The sequence below is a fragment of the Streptopelia decaocto genome (genome assembly GCF_964273445.1).
Source record: "Streptopelia decaocto genome assembly, chromosome: 8".
Taxonomy (NCBI): domain Eukaryota; kingdom Metazoa; phylum Chordata; class Aves; order Columbiformes; family Columbidae; genus Streptopelia; species Streptopelia decaocto.
The window spans coordinates 14,193,927-14,211,569 of record NC_138662.1 but is presented as its reverse complement, the minus strand read 5'-3'; the positions used below and the strand labels follow the sequence as shown (position 1 = coordinate 14,211,569).

Genomic DNA, 17,643 nt, shown 5'->3' with positions numbered 1-17,643 from the left:
ACACAGTGGATTACAAGCTCTCAGTCAATGAGCAGTAACTTCCAACTGAGAGGCAACAGACTTTTGAGACACATGTGCTATTGTGTCACACTGTTCAGTCCCAAATTGGCTATAAATACTACGTGTGTGCAACCACAAATGCATACCCACTTCTTAGACACATCTTGGCTAATTTGTCTTTCAATCAAGAGGTTGCCATTTAGAGGTTTAAGATCCAAAAGCTTTTGTGGACTTCATGGTAACAAAGGGGGGTTGACCTTTGCCTATCAAATTTGATGGAAAGACTGCAATGGGCCTCAGGCTGGGCCCTTTCTCCAACTGCAGCAGAAGGGAAAAGCTAGACCATCAGTACTACTATTTTACACATAAAGCATATTTATAGCTGCAGATGTCTACGTGTCCCCATGCAGCTCCTGCCATGGGGACCACAGGCAGGACCAACAACGATGTGTGTGTTAACTCACCTCAAGTGCTAATTTCTCTGCCCAAATATCACCGCACAGTTTAACAGCTTTCCATCATTGCTTTTTTATTGCCACATAAAGATACCTGTGTGGTCTTGAAAAATTAACATGGTAGCTGAGTTCTATCACTTGAAATAAAAACATTTTCCAGATCTCTCTTGTGCCACAGACACCAGCAGCTTTCAAGGGAGTGGATTTGTCTTATACCGTCAAGTCCACAAGATGCTGATGACTGCTGCAGCATCCCTCCCTTCACACCTGATCAGAAGAATGGCCTGAAAAGCCAATAGTCACAAGACAAAAGGGACCCTCTCCCAGTGTGTTTTACTAGGTGCCGGCGGAGGACTCCCACATAGCATATTCTAAGTTTTATAGATAGCAGGTGTAGAAGGGTGACACTTGGTGTGCATATCCTCAGGGATATTTTGTCTCCATAAAGTGTGGCTGAGCTTAATTAAAGTGCACATTTCTACTCACAGTTGTATTAGCCTGGGTAGCCTGAACGCCTTGACAGGAAGCTGAGCGATCCTGTTTTTACTCAGACGAAGCGTTAGCAGGGACCGTGACAGACTATCAAAAGCACCAGGCTCCAGGGTGCTGATTCTGTTGCTCCCCAGGTAGCTGCAATAAATCACAGCAGAAAAATGAACAGTCCTGTCAGAAATCTCCTTTTATCAGCATTTAGTTGGTCTCCAGACAGGCTGGTGAAATTACAGAGGTGACTTCAAATCAGTTGGATTTCTGGCTGCGCAAAGAGCACAGTGCCTTTCCCAGAGCCATGTGATGAATGTAAAGAAGTTCTGTGCAGTTTCCAAGAGCTCCTGGATACCCTCCTAGTTCAGCAAGGCAACTGGGAGTGGAAGCCAAAAACTGGAGAATACTCCGGTGCAGGATGATGTTCCCCATTTTTCCCTCAGCACCTGTCCCCCGGGCTCTTTCTTACTTGAACTGTAGTCTTAGCCGCAGAGGCTGTTTATACAGGACAACAGCAAACATCAGCCACAACACGACCGTCTTATATCCACTTATAACCAGGGGCAGAAACTTAGGCACAAACTTTAATGCAAGCATTATCTATCTGCACCTTTTTGAAGGTACCTAAAACACAGAATAATTTTTGTTTCCCTGAACAGGCAAACATCTCTACTGAGAGGGTGTTACTCTGCTTAACCCCTGGTTTTCTTCAAATCACCAATGAGAGATTTCTGTTCTTAACATTCAGTAGCCACTTTTATTGATGAAATAGTCACTCTCCCTCCCCTCTTCCAGATGCACATGGGCTGATCTGGGAAGCAGCACATACACTTCCCAACAGGGAAGAGACACAGGTCTGCTGCAGACAGTTCTTCTGGCTTCTAGGTTTCCAGCTCTAAAGACACCCACACCTGAAGGATGCAGGATACCTCTTCTCTGTTGCAACATTCCCATGCCACACAATTAATAATCAGCTTTCTTTACAGATATATCAGAAACCAAAAAGAGCTCAAAAAATAACCTGACAGCTGGGACAATGTGCTGCCTTCTGATTCTCTTTTGCACTTAAAATCCTGATAAATAACCCCATACTTTGTATGATTATTCTCTCTCTTGTCTTTTAAAGGTTTGAGGCCCTTTTCTCTGCTGTGGTAACTCAACAAAAGCTGTTCCCAACAAGAAAAACTCACAGCTCCTTTATGTGAAGTCCCTGTGGAAAGCAGCCGTTTCGGATTTCCGTGATGTCATTGAAACTCAGGTCCAGGGTTTCCAGGGTAACATAGGGCTTCAGTTGACTTGATTCAATGCTGCGGATCCTGTTGTGATGCCTGAAACAGTCAGGAGGAGAAATGGAGACAATTTAGTTCTCTTAAAAACACAGAATGAATACCTGAGGCAGCAGCAGGCCCACAGGCTGGCCCCCGAGTTCATACACTGACTTACGGTGCTTCTTCAACAACTGTCTGAGGAGGAAACCCACATCAGAGAGATCTTCCCTAATTCCCACTCTGTTCCTATGGTTAGACAGACTAGCTTACAGATATTTGTGAGCTTCCAGACACTTTTTTCTGGTATGGTACAAGACTCTTCCCTCTACAGAACTACTGTGTTCATTCATCAGTTTTCCTTCCAGTATTTTGGGGTCAGTCTCCTACAATCCCGCACTTTCAGAATGGATTTATTACATGCAATGACTGCAGGGTCGGATTTTAATCCTGCAGGCAAGGAGTGCTGATCGATGGTTTAAGCAATCTGCAAATGTTTTACACATAGGATGGGATTCTCAGAGCTGTCTGCAGGTAACAGATAAGTAAATATGAGCTCAACAAATGTTATAAACCATTGTTTCCTTAATTCCTAAAGATCCTTCTGAAAAATCCCAGCTTTGGGCCACATTACAATGATTTGTAATGCAAAGAAATACTGTAAGAGGGCTTGTTTTTGCAAATGTTTCTTCACGTTTTGCTACCTTTGTCCCACTGTGCAATTAGGACAATTCTGCACGGGCAGTGCTCTGCCCAAGCACCAGTTGCAGGATCAGACCCTAAAACAATCACCTGCCTTTGCTGCCTCACCAGTACCAGCCTGAAGCATTCAATCTGGTATTTTTCTTTAGAGAAGGTGCTACAAGATGTTCTCATGGTTTCCACAGCCGTCAAACAGTTAAATACCTCTAGACCTCATTGGTACTCAACATGGTCTAACTAAAAATCACCCTAGTCCTTTCCTCTGACTCCTCTCTGGCCTGAATCATGAGAGGGAACAGTAACCAATTAAAAAAATACATTGCGCATTAGTCACCAGAAGCAGAGCACATGCCTGATGTGAATTTAGAGCAGTCACTGATATTACTGGCAGGGCTGCGAGTGAGGCACTCCAAACAGAGACGCTCCGCAGACACTTGAGAACTTGCTGAATAATAAGAGATAGTAGAGACGGTTCAGACAAGTACTGTGCCTTAATCCGGCCGGCTACCCACTGAGTAACCAGCAGAGGAGACAGCAGCCAGTGAAAGCACTCTTGAATGCAAACCAGGACATCCCAGCTCTCCCGACAAAGCATCGGCTCTTTGAAACAAAAAAAAAAAAACCTGAGATGAGCCGACCGCAGCCATCCAGGCACTGAGCTGAGGGGCATCTAGGAGCCCATCTTCTCCAGCCTCACCCCCCTTCCAGACTTTCCCAGCAGTTCAGACAAGACACTTGCAAAGAAAACCTCACCCCCCCCAGAAAATACCAATAGCACATGGCAAGGGACCTGCTCCCTGCACTGTCATCTGCTCCTTTACCCTCCCTGTTAGTAAAACCAGATTGTTTCGCCACCACGTTTACTGGCACCTGTAACAGGAAGAGGGTAAAAACTGCATTCCCAGAACCATTTGCTTTCTGGAGAGTCACCTTTAAAACAGCCAGCACGGGTTCTGACACTGGGGAAACATTTGCAAAACTGCTGCTTTGACTAAAGAGTTTAAATGCTACTTAATTAATTCAGTGCAGGATCACAGATCATTGAGGATAAATTTTATATCGCTACAGCGATATGCTGCTAATGTGGTACAAAAAGGCATCAGGAAAATCAAAGGAAAAGTAATTTTTCAAAACCACCCAACTGGTTATTCCACGGGTTACGTGTACACAGTCCCTGCAACCACAAACTCTATAAAAGGCAAATGATATGGCTACTATTCAAATAACCAGTATTTATTTACAGCTAGGAATAAAGACTGAATTTTCACATCTACAGCACATAGCGGAGCAGCGCTTCAGTAAATGTATACTATAGTGAGACTAAAATACAGGAAAATTTACTATATTCAGATTTTTCTGGCCTCCATAAATTCAATATGTGGATGAGGGGGGTGTCTCTTCCCCAAAGACTAGCTTCTTTTGCAAGGAACTCAATTTAGTAGAATCTTCAAGTTCAAAAATTGCAGTCTTTTTTCCTCCTCAAAAGAAGAGAGTCCATTAAATGTGTGTGCAACCCTGATTCAGGAAAGTACCTCAACACAGACGTAAGTGAAAGCAAACCCCAAGCATGTTTTCTGGAGCTCTGCTGAAGCAGGGGCTGCGAGTTCAACTCTGATCTCATCCAGGCTGTGATTGCTGAGATGAATCTGGCTGTAAATTAACAGGAAATGAAGGCTTGTACAAATGAACATGAAGAATCTATAAATTACCTGACAATCCCTGTGCAGGAAAGCTAAGTCTGCAAGGCAGTGAGAGCACAGAGTTTGGACATGAAGTGCTCTTCAGAAGCCAATGTTATTTTTCTGGAGTATTAATATTTCTGGGCTTTAGTTGCTCAATGTACATACAAACTGCCCGCCTGCCAGATCTCCCAGCATGTCCCAGAAGACAGACTTTAATAAGGCAAGAAAAGGACAGGAAAGAACTATTTTGTTTGAGCCACGTTCGCAGGTTCCAGGTGACTTCTGTCCATTTGCCTCTTGCTTTTCACGTGCTACAGCTGGCAGATTGGATAGATGAATTATTTCACACAGGAAAAAAACAGGCTCCCTTCTCTCCCTCTCTCTGTCTCCTTCAAACATGGGCTGACTCCAAATGTAACTCTCAGCTCCAAACACCATTCCCGGCCAGTCCCAGCTGGGGAATGTCAGACAGTTTGCTGCAAAGCACTGCACTTCAAACAAAACCAGCCAGGCCAACTTTTCCTATACACACCATGTGACATGAATGCAGTATCGTCCAAACCTTTTACTAGCTTGATTACATTTTATTTTTCATTCTTTCAGTAAGAGCTGAAATGTGATTTAACCCTTCCTGTTATTACTTGGATCCTCCCCACTCGCCTGTCTTCATTCCCCATCTCATCACCAGGGTGTTTTACAAAAAAAAAGCCCAGTGACGTTATGACTTTGCCTCTCCTCTTTAGCAGTGACTGGAAAAGGGCTGGATTCTTCCCAATTAGCTCCTTAGTTTACACTTTGTTGGCTTCAAAGGTGACAGATCAGATTTTAGTACCAATTGCCAAAACCAGGCTTTAAAGCACAAATTATTGGTGCTTCCACAACCAATTTGCCTCCAAGAGTCTTTTCCTCTCCCCACTCCTTAGGTATCACAGCCTGGAAACAGCTTTCCCTGTTGCACTTCAGCCAGCGTTACCTCAAGAGTATATGATGACAGGGCTTCAATGTGAGATTGAGCAATTAGAGCCCGGAGCAGGAGCCAAGTCTCTTGGTTTCTATTCCCAGCTCTGGCACTGACTCATCTGCCTTGGGCAAGTTTCTTAACCCCTCTCTACCTGTAGTGTACCAGTGTGTATGGAAACGTGCTGCCGGACCAGGATGATGCAGAACTGCATTCACCAAAAACTAAGAATTTGGAGTGAAAGCAGCTCAGGTGAAAAAGAAAACACAGAAAATAAGGACCCCATCCAAGTCCAGTTGGATTTGCTCGTGAATAGGGCAGGATCTGTCTAAAACAGTTGAACTTCTCTGCTCACACCCAGCCTCATTCCCAGAAACACCTCATTTGCAGCAAACAGAGATCCTGAATTGTAACATCTCAGCACCCAACTAAGGTAACTTAAAGTCAGCAGTGGATTACATCTATGGTGTGAGCTGTATACATATGGCTCTTATTCAGCAACTGCTTTGCCCTCACACCAGCATCAGCTGCAAACGGAGAGAGCTGAGGGAATGTAACCTCTGGCCACTGCTGCTGAACCCGCCTGCACCCCTGGTCAACACCCCGAGATACCACAGCCCCTGAGCCCTTGTACTTTGCACCACTCTTGAATAGACCCTTCAGGATTACAGAAGATTTGGATTAACCTCCAGCCATGTCTTTGCTAAACCCAGCCCTTGAGGACCATGTCAGGAGGCCAACACGAGCTCTGTGCTCCTCCGGGCTGCTGCGAGACAGAAAAACAAGCAAACTGTTCCAGCGAAGCCAAAGCGTGTTTGGGTTTGCTCTAAGCCAGGAGGGAGACGAAGGGGGTGGCAGGAAAACAACAGGTGGCTCACAGTCAAAAGCTTGCAGCATTTCCAGGAATCTCAGCTTGTATTTTAGAGGTAAAGTTACACTTTAATCCTGGTGGGTTTCCTCGTTCGAAGCGTCTTTGTGAATATTTATTTGATAAATAGGTTGTGAAACATTTTCCGCTAGACCTAATAGGAGAAAAATTCACCTTCCCCTTTGCAGCAAGCCTGTGCTTTGGAGAACACTAATCAGTTTAATTTAGACCGTGGCTTCAAACTACTTGTGTGAAATCGATGCAGAGAGCAATGCAAACACGCTCCTTTGTTGTCCGAGCCACATTCACCTCCCCTCAGCAGCTGCCCATTAGAACGCTGACAGCGGAAAATCAAAGCAAGCAGACCCTCAGATGGGAATGTACGAGGGGCTTTGGTTGGACTGATTTAAATACAATCAGCAGAAAACCTCCTGGTTTAGACAAAGCTTGAATTAAGATGCCTTGGCCGCTGGGAGCCTGCAGCACACATGTTTGGTGTGAAGCGCGGCTAAAGGCAGGGAGAAGGCACATGCTCGGCCTTCATGTCGTGTCGGCTTACAGAGCTGGCCGGGCTCGCGAAAGGAAAAAAAGAAAGCCGTAATACAGCAAACCTATTAAACCAACACCTGTTATAGGCATCAAAAATAAAAGCAAGCTTCAAAAGAGAGGCTCCGCACTTCGGATAGGGTTCTATTAATATGCGAGCACATTTTCGAAATTAACATATGAGGGAGATCACAAGAGTAGAAATGGAGAGATTAAAAAGTTCAGGGTTTGGTTAATATTTCCATATTGGGAAAGTATTGGAGAAACCAAATACTAGGGCCAGAAAGAGTTATGGGGTTCACTACTAAAGGACAGGCAAGGTTTGGTGTCAGAGACAGGCCACGCAAAGAGAGCAAGATCAAAGAACTGTAACAGGAGATGGATCACATATACACTGTGACTAACCCATGCCTGGAATTACCTGCCCCCCTCCTCCTCCTCAGTTCAGGGAAGATGGAGATCTAATATTGATCCTTCCAGAAACACTAGAGAGGATTCAAGACATGGGTTTCTACAACTCCCACCTTAGATGATCTGCCATCTGATTTTAGCCCATTACTTGCCACACACACAAAACATTTTTAAAAAAATCATAATTTCAGAGTGAAATGCAATGCCTGAGCAATTTTCCTGACAAGGATGAAGGGGAACTGATAATGTGGAAGATGTTTGTGTTTACAACAGCAGCAACACAAATGTTTCTGTTTGTTCTGGTGGGGGTATTAAAATTAACAATTGAAGGTGTGTCCCGAGTGCTTCTTGTTAATGTATGGAGACAAGAAAAGAGGAGAATGTGATCGGGAGCTGGACATCAGCTTTGACTCAAAATTCATGCAGTTTATCAATGCACAACTTCTTGTGTATTTTTAACGTCTAACTAATAAAAACTTTTTTGTTTCCACAGACTTGACTTGCTTTTGCTGTACTGGAGTAGTGAAACATCTCTGCAGCCAAAGATAAAGTGAACACACAGGTGACACGCTGGAAATCCACAGGACATCATCCATATGTACAAGACCTTCCCAGAAAGGCTGAACTGCCCACAGCAGTTTCATGCTTCCCAAGTGCTCTGAGCAAGCCCCAGTAGCTGTCTGACACTTCGCACTATCATGTCAGCCTGGCCAGGATAATCCAAGAGGCTCAAGATTTTGTATCATTATAAAAATGTATATTTTTATCCAACACAACATGTGCCGTATTTGCTTACGGGAGCAGCCCCGCTGTCCTTTGAGAGCAAGGCTGCACGGGTTACTGTCCGGGCAGGAAACAAGGATGCAGGGAAGCTGCCCCCACTTTTCTCAGATGCTCTGAATCACTCCTTCCCTGAGGAATCCTGGCGGGTTCCCAGGCTGCCGCAGATACAGCTCTGTTTGTTCAGGTGCCGGCTGCACACACCAGAGCAGAGCAGTGGCAGGCCAAGCAGCCACTGCATTTTAGGGTCAGCCACAAAAAAAACAGAAAACCAAACAGCAACAACAACAGAGAAACCCCACAAACACCCCCCCCCAAACTAAAAACTCTACAGAACAAAAAAACACCATCCAAAGATCCCCCCCCCAACAAAACAAAATACCTCTTTGTGTAATTTTTCCAGGTATCCTACTTTTTCCTTAAAGGTTTACGTGCTCTGCTTGAGTCTGTATGAGAGCATCTTCCCTTTCCCTAGTATTGCATCAGAATAAAGCCTTTCTAAGATACAGCAAACATCATCTGCAATCATTTTACACTGTTTTAATTTAAAACTGTCATACATAAGTGTAAAGTAAGAAGAGGCTGGCAGAGCTAGTCTAACTTTATCAAACTACGGCAGAAAGTCCACAGACATCTCCCCATCTGCTATACATCAGCTTCAAAACTGATGTATTTCAGAGGGCTTTCATTTATGAGGTTACGTTCTTGCCTTGTGTTGGTGGGTTAGGAGTGACAAGCATGAAGCAAACCACCCATAGCTGTACACAGGCTGGGACAGACAGGGGGATCAAGAAAAAGGGTCTTTATTTTTTTCCTTTTTTTAAGCAGAGAAAAAAAAAAAAAAACCAAAAAAAAACCACACAAATACAACCTTCCATGGTGATATGGCTGCATTTCTGTTCCAGGCCATGGACATGGAGAGATGAGGAGATGGGAACTGTTCATTCACACCTTCGGACCTGCAAGCAGCAGCCACTTGCAGTCAAGCCAGTGATACTGCAAGGGCTGGGTTATGACCTCCTTATTCCCCCAAGCTAACTATTACTCACACAAATAGTTCCACTATAGTCAACAGGACTACTCATGTGAGACCAGCATGACACAAGGGCTATGCGTTCGCTATCTATTACGGCCTACTCTGTGGTCACCCACAGGACCAAGCTCCTCTGCTTCTCACATTGCTGGACTGCAACCATCAACCCTGGTGCGGTCCCAGCGTGGCCTCAGAGCATCCTCGGGCCCCGGTAGCTGAACACAGGCGGACGTTATCCTCCTGCCAGGAACACTCTCGTAGCTCTTTCATGAGGCAGCCCGATGGGTAAGAGTTAGGCAGAGATCAAGTACACTAGGAGCTGGCTTTTCAGAGCAGCTGGACATGACCAAGGGCCTGGATTTGATGAACATTCATGAAGGGCTTTTGTTGGGTTCAGTATGAACTGCACAAGGGAAAGCTTTTCTTCTAATGTAACCAAAAATGCTACATCCAGCAAGACACATATTCTCTTAGGATATTTCTGCACTAGAAATTTTTTTGTAAACTTTGACTTGTTAGAGGACCTTATGCTGTGTGTTAGATGCAAGTGATGTAAGTTTTAAAAGCCTTCTCCCTCACTTTGATCTCACTAGACTTCTTTGACTCGACCATTTGATTTTGGGTCCTTTTTGCAATACACAACTTCCTAAGCCTTTGCCATTGAGTCTCACAAGTAGAGTAAAACGTGTGGGACAGGCAGCATTAGAAGTTAGTCATCTTTAAAAGGGAGACTGTCTTATCTCCTCAGCAAATTACACAACCTGTTATGACATCAAAGCAAATTAAGATTCCTGAAGACAAGCCAGTCTCTGTTACGGGCACAGTCCCCCCATCAGCAACAGGGTGGATCCAAAAGGACCAGAGTTTCTGTTCTCTTCTGGTTACACTGGATATTTCACGAGGACTGTACTCCCCAGAGGCTTTTTAAATGATGTATTCACAAAGAGCACAGATCCATTAAAAAGGCTGTGCAAAGCATCTTTTATTGTGTGTCACAGCCTCTCTGTAAGTAGCTTTCCTCAACTTTTATGAACTCAATACCAGAGCACATCTTTGGCTCCCTGGGTAGCAGCTCTACCTCAAAACATCTCAGCAATTAGCTTCAGAGTGACTGTGTGCATCCCTCAGAGGGATGATGCACCTGCAAGGGTCAGGGCCAGGGATCTTCAGCAAGGGCTGACCAACTTGTAATACAGTTTGGTCAGTTCTCTGGCACAAGGGAACGAGAGCATCTCTAAGTCACCGAGTGTAATCAATGCTGATTTTGAAACAGCCCATTTGTGAACACTCATAGCTGTTCTAGTCTTTCACCCATGTCTCCTCCAGCTCTCAGTCCAAACCACTGCTTGTCACCCTCCATCTTCTCACATTTCCTAACCCCAGTCTGGAGAAGGCATTGAGAAAGGCTGCAAAGGCGGGAAGAGGCCTTGCTGAGTGCTGAACTCTAAGGAAGAGAATCGTCCTATGGGAACAGAAGGAAGAAAGTCATGTAAGTTAAATGGCAGTTTTCATACTAGAACGCAGGAAACCACGCGGCTCTTCACCAGGGGTCACGGGGCTCAGTAGAGCCCCTTCAAAGGAAGGGCTGCATCAGTATTTGAAAAGAGTCATTCAGTTGCTGGCAGATGACAGTCAGGTCAGTGTTTTATGCTCTACATCTTGTATCTTTGGTCTGCTACTCTTGCTGCACCATTGGTTTTTCCTTGTCTTTTTACCTTGAGGGCTTTCTTCTGCTGCTGATACATGCCAGCCAAACTCAATTTTCTAACACAAATTAAATGTACAAGACAGTCCTCAAAGCTGAGAAAAAGAGTCCAGCTTTACCGCTGCTGGTTTGCTACTCTGACAAAGTTCCTGCTCTCCACAGCCTCACACTTGCACAGCACCCAGTGCAAGGAGCCACTCCATGCCACATACACGCTCATCACTGCCCTCAGAGATAAATCAGGTTTGTGATGAGGAGGAACAGACACTTAAGCATCAGATCCAGCCCAGATGTCAGTTTAAATAGCCCAGAGCAGAGCCTGGAACGACTACCATGTCCCACTCCTGAGCAGGGACAGCAGCAGATTCTCATTTTCATCACTGGCAAGTTTTGTGCTTCTAATCAGCAAGAGCAGCGTTTTCATTTGAAAGGCAGTAGGGTCCAGGATCACAAGGCACGTAGGCACTTTTATCCTTAAATCCTGATGCTGATTTTAGTTTCTCTTTGTGCAATGAATGATCAAAGTAAAGAAGATCCACCACAATCTAGTGAGTGCATGTGTTTTGTGGGTGGCTTTGTTTTGCTTTTGTCTCTCTGCAGGAGTGAGAAGGGGAAAATACACAAGTGGAGAAGTAATATAAGTGCAAACCAAATGTAATGACTCTGCCCATGATGCTGGGACATTAATCCAAACTGTAATTACAAGCAGACTTCTTGATAGCATGCACTGTTTGTGCCTGAAAACCCATGATGTGACACAGGGGCTTTCCCACCTTTGACAGAAACACAATGATAGCAGGTGGATTTAACCACACAAGAGCTCTGTGACCCTGATACTAATGTAAATAAAGGACAACACACTTGAATATGTCTAGTCTCCAAACTAAATTCTCTACGTCTCACGAACTTGCAGCAGAAGTTGCTAAAAACTTGCCCCTTGAAGAAGGCAGCAGTTGGAGAAACACATTTGTGACTGGTCAGTCAAACTCCTGTTAACACTTCAGAGCTGTAGATAGGCTGGCTGGTTAGTCTGTTCTGACATGACACACACTTGTGCTCTGTTGAAAGGGCTTATCTGTCCTGTCAGCAAGGTGGCCACAACAGGGACAGCCTCTGGGCAGGCTTGGTCAGCTCTGCTCAGCTGAGACTGTTCAGCCTGCAACAAGGAATAACTCCTGCATGGAAAAGCAATGGTCAAGTTAGCAAAGAAAACAGCTCTTCTTAACACATCAAGGCAGCCTATTAATAAAGCACATCGAGTAGGAAGGATGGCTTCAGGAAACTGCAGAACCAGGTGTCAAAAGATCCAGGGAACAGAAAATTTGAGCTGTGAAGGAGAACTGCTATTGTGTTAAACCAGGCTGGTGTAAAACACTATCTGTTGAAGCTGAAGAGCAAATCTTATAAAATCAGTGGTAAGTGTTTACCACTACTTAGCCAATAAGTTCTTCAGGCTTCTTTAGTAAGACCATTTACTTCTTCAGTTCCTCTTATTTTGAAAAACAAACAAACAAACAAAACAAATCCAACACAACAGCTGTCTCAATAATATAATCTGGGAAAAAACAAAAACGACCAAAAAAACCCTCCACAAACAAAACACACACACACAAAACCAGAACAAAAACCAAACACATTTTCAATAAGACCACCAAAAGGTATTCCTTTTCCAGTGCACCTGAAGAATTACAGAAAATCCAAGCCATTTCCCTGGTTGTTTATGCTAATTAACCCTCAATTCAACAACTGTTTCCATGCAGTATATAGACTGGACAGGAAAAGATACTTTAAATCTTAAAAAAAGTGAGCCATTTAGATTCTTTCTTTTGCACTCAACTCCAACCCTTCCCCTCTCCCCAGCTTTTCTCTGCTCAGATCTGACCACTAAAACAGTTGCCTCTTCACTCATATGCCCCTGAGTTCTGTTTTATTTTCCAGCTGCCCTTTGCTTTTTTCCCTGATGTGCAATTGAACATTAAATGGTTTGACAGGCAAAACATGTACTCACCCAACCACTTACTCCCAATCAATATTCACGCGGAATTCCTGTTAACAAGCAAGAGTTATGCGCACACTTGGAAGGGAGCGCGGCCTCTTAAGTGATCACTTCATCTAAAGGTTTGACTGATTACTTTCTCATCTACCTAAACCAGTGATCACATTTTCCACCCCACACACCCCCAGCAGGGTTGATTTTGCAAGAATAAGATCATAGCTTTTGACATTATCTCTAGCGCTAATCTCTGCAATTAACTGGGGAATTTAACATGGGTTAAAAATAACAGAAAATCCAGCAGATAGCCAGCTTTTGTTCAGTTACGTGAGCTTCCTAGACATTTATTTTGCTAATCTTTTCCAACCTAGACATAGCAGGATCATATTTTATCTATTATTTCTCTACTCTGAATTACACACTATTTCTAATTATGCTAGTGGAAGCAATGATGAAAGTGCTAAGCATTATATGGAGCAGCAGGTAAACGGTAAAACTGGTGTTTTACTCACTGGGCTTTGAACCACACGAGCAGGATCGACACCTCTGCTGAAACAGTTTAGCCTTGTTGCATGCAGAGGAACTAAAAGACACTGCCTGTTCTCAAGCCTTCCAGGATGCTTGAAGGTAAACAAAATGGAGAGGTTTTTTTTAAAGTGCTTTATGGCAGCATACTTCAAAAAAATAAAAATCACAGTTCTACCCCCACCCCTGTTCTTACTCCTTGCCAGGCATCTATTTGATGCTCTGAGCAAGCACCACTGGTCTAAGAACCAGGATAAACTGACAACTGATGATGAGGACTGACTGGGCAACAACCTCAGTAGGAAGAAAGCACAGAAACACTAACACATACTGATAGTATCCTGATTTTGCGCAATTTTGTTACAAAACGGAATCATCCAAGCGTTCAGAGATAAAAACGGGTAGAGAATTCTACCCAAAAATAATTTAACTTGCTTTTACTGCTGTTGCAACTCCACTTTTACTCATCCCTTAGCAAACTAAATTGCCATTACTAGCAATTTTTAGGCAGGAAGCTCCAATATGCTAAAAAACTTTCAACTCAGCAAGTTATTTATTTTTGAAACCTGCTCAGCCTGTGAAGACTAACAAAGGAATTGCTTTTGTAGACATGTGCTTTATTTGCCATATGCCATTAAATGAGACAGTCAATCTACCATAGATATTAATAGTAGCAAGTTTGGGCTATTCTAAGGCTCAAATATGAGGCTATTTTTCATATTGACCTTAACAAAAGATCATGGTCACAAATGACCCTAACAACTAATCTTAGGCTTGATCTGCAGAGGGACAACTTGGAAACCATCTTGTGCATTATACACAACAAGCACCTGCCCTCGGACAATGCACCAGAAAATGCTTTACGTTCATGAGTTACATCTGCCCTGGGTAACACCTGCTCTGCAGCTCCAAGGGAGCAGGACTATCCAGACACAAAGGTACTTGGTCCTGGGGTGTAATGAATATGTGGAACACACACAAGATACTGGTCCAGTATTCCAACTCCTAATCTCATGCTCCACCCCAAAAGACCACTTGTGTCCTCTCCCTCCCCCAGAACTAACACTAAACTGGCACGGCCTGCTAAGCAGCACGCAGATGTCACAGCAAACCTAGCTCAGCTCAAAGCAATTCTGTACTTGCAGAAGAAGCTTGCCACAGCTGCACAAAATGGTTATCCTCCCCAGTAAAGACATTAAAAAGTAGCCTCAAGGAGTAACTGCTCTTCCACGAGCTGCCATCAACATGTACCATCTTTTTCCTCTAGCCAGTTTTACACTGCTCTATATGTGCCCAGATTGCTTTCTGATGCTCTTCTGTTGAGTCTGAGGACTATGCTTCACTGCTGCTGCTTTTCTAGAATAAACGATTACTCAGCTCCCCTGGAACAGCCTCAGATCCTTTGCCATTTCCATGTGCTCACATTATATCTGAAAGCTCATAGAGGACATGCAAGCGATTAGAACAGTTCCAACAGCCCAAACAAGAAATCAAAACAGCGTCTCTTCTGGTGCTTGGGAGCACATGATTAACGAGAATTTCCTCCACTGGGAAGGTTCTTGCAGTCTTTGGGCTCAAAAATTAGCAGACTTTACACACCAGAGCCTTACTATGAACTCTGAACGAAACAGGAGAGGTGGGCTTAAGAATATCTTATGCCTGTACATTGCTTGCATACTGAACCACCCAACTGCCAGCAATCTTTTTATTCACTTTTCCACATCAATATATTCACATTAAAAAATAGAAGCTGACTGGTGTAGCCTGTACCAAATCCTCAGAAAGCAACTCTCCAGCCTCCGAGGGGAATCGCCTGAGTAAACACTAGAGAATTGGTCCCTGTAGACATTACACCACATAAGAACTGATGCAAGCAGGGGCTGGGGGTGAGTCTGCTCCCACTGGTCCATCTACACCTGCATTTACAACTTTGCCTTACTTACCAGAGAAAGTTTTCTTTGTGCAAGTGATTATGCAGCGTGGCAGGCAGTGTGGTTTTCTGAGCTGCCAAAGACACGTCCTGCACACAAGCAGAGCCTGACTTCACCCGAACCCCGCACACGGCTGCAGCTGAGTCATCTGGATTTTGTGCTTATGAGTGCAAAAGCGCTTGCTGTGACCCAGATGGAATTAACAGAGTATTCTCCTTATTTCTAATTGTTAGATCATCCTTTTTTTAACTCCAGCAAAGATGACTTACAGACTAAGTCTCTTGGGGGTCGAGGCAGTTGTTTTGTTTGTACAGCAATTAGCACAGCTGGATCCCAGGCCACAAATGGCCTCCAAGGCCACATCTATACCATCGTGTTAGCTCAGACCTCAATTCTTCATTTAAGCCCAAACTTCCCAACTATCAACACCGCCTACACAGAGGTTTATACTCTGGCCTAGTCAGGAACATGAAGTAAGCTCACACCTCATGTAGAGACCAGCTCAGGCTTTGAGCTCTTTCTTCTACAAGGGGTCACCAAGAGAGACTGCCATGGGCAGGAACTGATGCTGCAGTTTTCTGGATACTCAGCTGGGCCTTCACCATCTGAACTTGAAAAAGGAAGACAAACTACAGTCACATTTCAACATCACCATCCTAGCTCCTGGAAAAAGTTGGCTAAAAGTTTCAGCTAACACAAGAAACATTTGTCTGGGGTGAAAGCAAAGAATCTAATGGTCCACAAGGATCTTCAGAAAGAGGTTCTGACACCATCAGTGAAGCAGTGCAAACAGCACTGAAGTAATAGTTGCAAACAGTTGCTTTCCCAAGCATTGCCTAAGAAAGCATGAGGCAACAGCTCTAGGAAGAGGATCAATAGTATGATCCCAATTTTGCCACATTAGGGATCTCCAAGACCAGTCAACTCTAATCCAGTACAGAGGTCTAATGATATACAATGAAAATTAAAGCCAAAGTCAGACAAGCAACAAAGGTCACATTATTAACAATGTAACTAATTTAACCAGCATTATACTCAAATCCCCAACACTTCAGAGAAGTGTTCTCATGCAACTCTAATGGAAATATTACTCCTGATACAGAAATTATTTGCTGCAGTTTTTGATCTGTCTTGCCCAAGGCAGCTGGATGAAATACCACAGAGTATCCTCCTTTTTAAGGGCCATGCTGCCCCAATCGGCAGCTCAGCTCACCAGTCCCTTCCACCAGACCTAACAAGTTTCATCACTTCCAATTCTCTGTGTATTCAGTCTTGAAATTTTACATGATATATTTTGCCTGTGGCACAGTAGATCACTTACCCTCCTCCTACTAGCCCTCTCTGTTTAATTACAGTTTAATGTGAATTGATCTTTACATTAATGAGCCTGTAAAGAAGATTGATTTTCTTCAAGAGACTTTTATGCTCAGTTTGGCAGCAGAGTAGTCCTATTGATTTCACTTTCCTCAGTAAATACGCTGCAGAATGTCGCTGCAACCTCTGTGAATCAGCTAATCCTATTTCACACTCTTTTGCTCCAAAAACCCCTATTCTGATTTCCTTGTTATCTGTGCTTATTAAGAGCAAAAACATGGGGCCAAAGCATCTCAGACAGCTTTGACTGTCGCTAACATACAGTTGACAGCCGCAGATCACTATCCCCTTTATTCCTAAATGGTTGGGGGCTTAAAAGTAGTGAAAGAAAGACTTAGTGAAAGAAATGAAAGTGATTTTTAAGTGTTTGATCTGTTAACTTCCTTAATTCCTATCCAGCTAAGAATACAGCACAGCGTGCTCTGTTTACCACACTTGCTGCAGAGGTCTGGTCAGCAGGCTGAGCCTTACAGCTGTGTAACAGCCTGTGTTCGTGTCCCTGCACCGGCGCTGCTGACTGAATCAGCCTGGCCGCCCTGGAGCCTCTCCACTCAAGTTAGAAGCTGGACATAAACAGACTCAGTTCCACTGCAAATAAATGGTTTCTTCCACCCGCCACTTCTCCACCAGCCCAGGTAACAGAGTTTGAGAACCTACAGAGTTAACACGCTTGAGCTGCAGCAGAACATTGGGAAGGGAAATCCTCAGCCAAGAGCATGTCAGAGAAAACATCCTGCCATCAACTCCCAAACGTCCATGTCTAGGAACTGTAGCTAAATTACAAATGCTGTGAGAATTTCAGGCAAGATTCTCTTCTCAGTTGCTCCGATGTAATTTCGGAATGAGTCCAGATTCAGACTCTCCCCCTCCCAGCTGAATTTCCTGGCTTTTGTTTGCATTAACAGATGTTTGCATTTAATGTCTGTCTTTAT

General features: G+C 44.0%; 1 protein-coding gene across 2 annotated transcripts in view; it reads right to left on the bottom strand.

Annotated features, from left to right (window-relative positions):
* The window catches only part of LRIG1 (leucine rich repeats and immunoglobulin like domains 1), a 93,953-nt gene that overhangs the window by 32,752 nt on the left and 43,558 nt on the right, over window positions 1-17,643 (bottom strand). For both annotated transcript variants that reach the window (XM_082060380.1, XM_082060381.1), the window contains exons 4-5: window positions 2,129-2,266; window positions 942-1,085 (exon numbers count right to left, since the gene is read on the bottom strand). In XM_082060380.1, coding sequence (XP_081916506.1) covers window positions 942-1,085; window positions 2,129-2,266 — 282 coding nt within the window. The remainder of the gene's footprint in view (window positions 1-941; window positions 1,086-2,128; window positions 2,267-17,643) is intronic.